We start from the raw sequence: 4,893 nt of genomic DNA, 5'->3' as shown, positions 1-4,893 counted from the left end.
GGTAACAACCTGACGGAATGTGTGCAGGTAATGAGTAATTGAACTGCAGTCATAGAGAGGCGTATTGTTGAAGTCGAGCTCGTGAGACGTGAATTATAGTTTGTTATAGCGCGACTGTTGAAGTTGAGGGTATCATAAAGTTGTATTCCGAAAGAATAAACCAGTTTTATTTAAGAAAGGACTTGTGTCGCTAAAGTTTCGTCGGAACGAATTTTCAGAAAATCAATTAACAAACGGAGACGTAACAATACTATCAACTCACTCGCAGCTGTTCTCTTGAAAATGTAAATATTTCTAGCTTTTAATGAATTGTTTAAAGGATTCCATTCCTCACATTAATGTTATGAAGATAATTTAACCTAATGATAGATACCCTGAGAGTTTCTCAACACTGTTTTTTTCACACACTAAATTGTCAACAGTTTACTGAACTAAGTACTTTTTTATGATGATGTGACAGCCTTCACAATATGTACATATACCTATTTATGTGTAGGTACCAATATTATAAAATACTCCATAAACATAATTAGTGAGTAAAAATGTAAAGCAACATGTTTAAGAAAACCACATGCAAGTTTTCTTCAAAAAATAAAAACTAAATATTGACACAATGGTTGGGTAAAAATATTTAAATTTACCAAAAGTTACCTCTCCTCTGGGATATCTGTAATGAAATTTATCCTTATCTCGTGATGCAAAATCATGAGGATGTTTTTCATGAATTTCTTCGTAAGTCATTTCTTCACAGATCCCCTAGTTTCAAAATGTAATCACCAATAAGTTACTGTCTTTATGTTGTTTTACCTTAAATATATTGTATACTTTATATGAATTTTTTCTATGAATAATTAATCTTCATTTAAACAACTCTTACCAAAAAAATATTTCAAATAACAGTAACTTGCATCAGTTATTCATTACGATATAAAATGGAAACCAACTTGAAAAGCCAATTATTATACACAATATGGGTGAATTTCAACCACAACTGTCAAATAATTTTAGAGGTAGTACTAAATAATGTACTATAGTCTAATGTTTTTACAATACTTTCTAAGCTTTTAGATTATGAAACAATTTTAAAAATCACCTCAAATACAGAAACATTTGATATGTCTAATATTTATTTTATGTTTCTGAGTTATAAACAAATTAAAGATCTTCATAGCATTTTTCTAAATGGTTGATGTAATGAAAAATATAACTAGATGTTATTCATAAGTAAAGAATTACATGTAGGTAAGTGACATCTGCAATAAACAGTGGAATGATAAGATATATCTGGTAATGAGTCACTGACATCTAGAGAATGAAGGTTAAAGTGTAGGAACTGACACATTTTAGAGGTGAATTTTAACACAAGCAGTATGAGGAAGAGATAAAAGGTTGTACACACACCAAAAAGTTGAACTTAAAATAATACTCTGTTTATGTGACTAGTTCTCTCTGTACTGGTTTGTAGATAAGCTAGGCTTTACCATACAAAGATGAATTGTGTGACAACTAGGTCAGACTGACATTAAATAAAACAAACTCACTTGGTCACTGAACAGATATGATGAACTTTAACCAGGACTACAAAATGTGTTCTCATGGAAAAGTTGGGCTAGTCACATGTAATGGTGACCTTCTGACCATCCAACAATGTCCACTCAAATAATACCATAAGAAGAGCAGATATAGCACTTTCTGGAGAAATGTTGCAATCTTAAGATACAGAATTATAGAAGTCAAAACTGAACTGTTACTAAAGTCTGAAATTTAAAATATTAAAAGAAATTAGAATATTGTAGACTCCTTTCACTTGTGTCCAAGAAATGAAATAAGTGTAATATGTGGTCACTTTTTTACATGCTCTAAACAGAGTTTATCCCATACTCTCTTTGACTAGTGTTCAACTGGTCACTTTTTTACATGCTCTAAACAGAGTTTATCCCATACTCTCTTTGACTAGTGTTCAACTGATCACTTTTTTACATGCTCTAAACAGAGTTTATCCCATACTCTCTTTGACTAGTGTTCAACTGGTCACTTTTTGAACTGAGTTTATCCCATACTCTCGTTGACTAGTGTTCAACTGGTCACTTTTTTACATGCTCTAAACAGAGTTTATCCCATACTCTCTTTGACTAGTGTTCAACTGGTAGGTTAGTTTCAAGTAACTGCTGTAACTTCTTAGTATCATCGATGATGTTAAACGAAATCTTTAAATCTAGATTTGAAGAAGATTTCAGTTGTTTCAGAGACATTACATAATTATACCATTCAAGATACAATGTTTACTTTGTGTGTTACTGTCTATTCTATGAGTGTTACCTAGTATCCAGTGCCATTTTACTAATGCCTATACATGTAACATAAAAATGTCTCTGTTGAACAAATCAGGTTTAATTCTCGAGTTCATTAAATGTTTTTCACACCACGGCAAACAATACATGTTGTTTATCTAATTGTTTCAAACAGAGCTTACAGCATTTATTTCGTCTAAAGCCTTCCATCTTTCTTGAGGAGCATCAATCCCTGAAGCAGTCTGTATTGTGCGTTTCAAGTTACTTGTCCAAACGCGCAAACGAAGAATTTTTTGTTCCAAAATGAACTTTGCCAGAGCTCTTGAATACTGAAAATGTACAAAAGTTTAGAAATTCCACCAAGATTAATTGTTTATTGTTAATATTCTAACTAATTATATACAAAATGTTATCAGATATGTTTCAAATAGGAATTTATCAAGACTTCAAAATCTCAAAGGTAACTGTTTAATTTTTTCTGTATAATTAAGTTAAAATTTAAATAAAGAAAAATGTGGTCGAAGCTACACCTGAACCTTTAAAAGAATAAGGTGAATGAAATAATTTAATAGTTCAGCTATCAAATAAGAAGAACTTTCTACCTAGGACCTGTAGGTCACTGAGTAGCATCATTTAATGAAAAACCATACAAACTATGAAGTATTGATACTCCTACTTTTAACCTTTCATTTGAATATTACAGCTCCCTAACTTTATATTCTACAGTTATGGTTGAATTGATAAAAATCTTACCATCCTGCCTCTCTCTGAAAGATTGGAGTCGCCACCTATTCTTCCTTGTATGTTGAATTCACTTTCTCCATGCTGGTAAGAAAATACAAATTTTATTCTCTCAATATTTTGACTACAAACCTTCTTCAGGAGAGTGTGACACTGTAGTGCCTTACAAGGGTATATATACAAATTTTCCCGGATTAGGTTTCTGGTTGCTGCGCCATGCCTCTCCCTTATTGGTTCATTATCATCGTCTGTCAACCACCACATGACCAATCAGCATCCTACTTTCACCTCACTAGGCTAGCTGCTGTTTCTGTCCAGTTGTAGTCTTCCAATGTAGTGTTTATGTTCCTTTGTAAAAAAGATGTAAGCAGCTTCTATAGCTTTCCTTTGTTGTTTTTTCATCCCTTTGCTGATAGCTTTAGTTTCTTTCCATTTAGGCAGGTGTCTTGCTTCCTCTACATGTGCTACTATTGCATTGGTTGTATTGTGCCTTCTGACATTTACTTTATGCTCATTTACTATGGTTCTGAGGCTTCTGTCAGTTTCACCTATATAAACTTTACTGCATCCATCACATGGAGTGTATATACAGTATAGTACTTCATATCTCAAGCAGATAAAGGTGGAGGAGTAGTCATCATGGGCAGGAGTGAATACATAGAGAAAGAAGGAGAAGGGTTTCACCAAGAAGGAAGCTGGAATATTCAAGCAGAAAGCAAAGAAGATCCTAGGGAAGACAGAGACTGGGAGGAGATTAATGCACTTTTTAGAAGAAAACCCTCACACTCCAGCCATGAGGAGGATGCCAAAGGTACACAAACCAAGAATCACCATGTGGCCCATAATATTAGGCATAGGCAGTGCACCACACAGGTTAGCCAAGGCCAAACCACTATACCAGGCCTTGGGATATATAAGCAGATAACATCTGAAGAACTCAACGAACCTTATCAGTAGACTACATTTAATAAGATTCGAGAACAAGAAGATGGTGAACTTTGACGTAAAATCGTTGTTCATGAAGGTACCAGCAGAAGCTGTTATCAGGGCTGCAACCAGAGTGATACAAGAGATGAAAGAAGATGATCTTCCCCTCCCAAGAGAAGATTACACCAAACTCATATAATTGTGTGTAAGATTCGGCCCATTTGAGTTCATCAGACAGGAATACCACCAACAAAACAGCACTTAATGGGCTCACTATTAAGTGCCATCTTAGCTTCCCTAGTAATGGAGACTTTGGAAGAAGAACATTACAAAGACATCATAGGCAGATACACGACATGATTGAGATATGTGGATGATGTTCTAGCCATAATACCAAAATGACAAGACGTGCAGATGATATTAGCAAGATACTAGAAGAAATACAGTTTGCAATAGAAGAAGAGCAAGATGGGAAGATATCTTTCCTTGACACTTTGATTTGGAGAAGTGATGACAGACCAGGTGATATTAGCAAGATACTAGAAGACATACAGTTCATGATAGAAGAAGAGCAAGATGAGAAGATACCATTCCTTGACACTTTGATTTGGAGAAGTGATGACAGACCAAGGTTCTCTGTGTATAGAAAACAAACCAACAGAGATTATTTCATATACTTCTTCTCGGCACATAACAACAAAGTGAAGATAAGTGTGGCATTGGGCTTCTTCCTGAGGGCATTATAGATATGCAGCCCAGGATAATTATATCAAGAAAATTAACATATAATGGAAGCTTTCAGGAAGCTGCAATATTCTACAGGCATGCTTATAAAACTAAAAGAGGAACATCATGGAAAGGAACAACGACAGCAGGCATGTTTATAAAGCTAAAGGAGAAACATCATGGAAAGGAACAACGACAGCAGGCATGC

At 34.4% G+C, this 4,893-nt stretch overlaps 1 protein-coding gene across 1 annotated transcript in view; it reads right to left on the bottom strand.

Annotated features, from left to right (window-relative positions):
- The window catches only part of LOC106474768 (6-phosphofructo-2-kinase/fructose-2,6-bisphosphatase-like), a gene marked incomplete at its 5' end in the record, with an annotated part of 17,107 nt that overhangs the window by 5,944 nt on the left and 6,270 nt on the right, over positions 1-4,893 (bottom strand). The window contains 3 exons of the mRNA XM_013935460.2: positions 652-756; positions 2,474-2,620; positions 3,045-3,116. Coding sequence (XP_013790914.1) covers positions 652-756; positions 2,474-2,620; positions 3,045-3,116 — 324 coding nt within the window. The remainder of the gene's footprint in view (positions 1-651; positions 757-2,473; positions 2,621-3,044; positions 3,117-4,893) is intronic.

Source organism: Limulus polyphemus, unplaced genomic scaffold, assembly GCF_000517525.1.
Source record: "Limulus polyphemus unplaced genomic scaffold, Limulus_polyphemus-2.1.2 Scaffold7664, whole genome shotgun sequence".
Lineage (NCBI taxonomy): Eukaryota > Metazoa > Arthropoda > Merostomata > Xiphosura > Limulidae > Limulus > Limulus polyphemus.
This window is presented reverse-complemented; position numbering and strand designations above follow the sequence as displayed.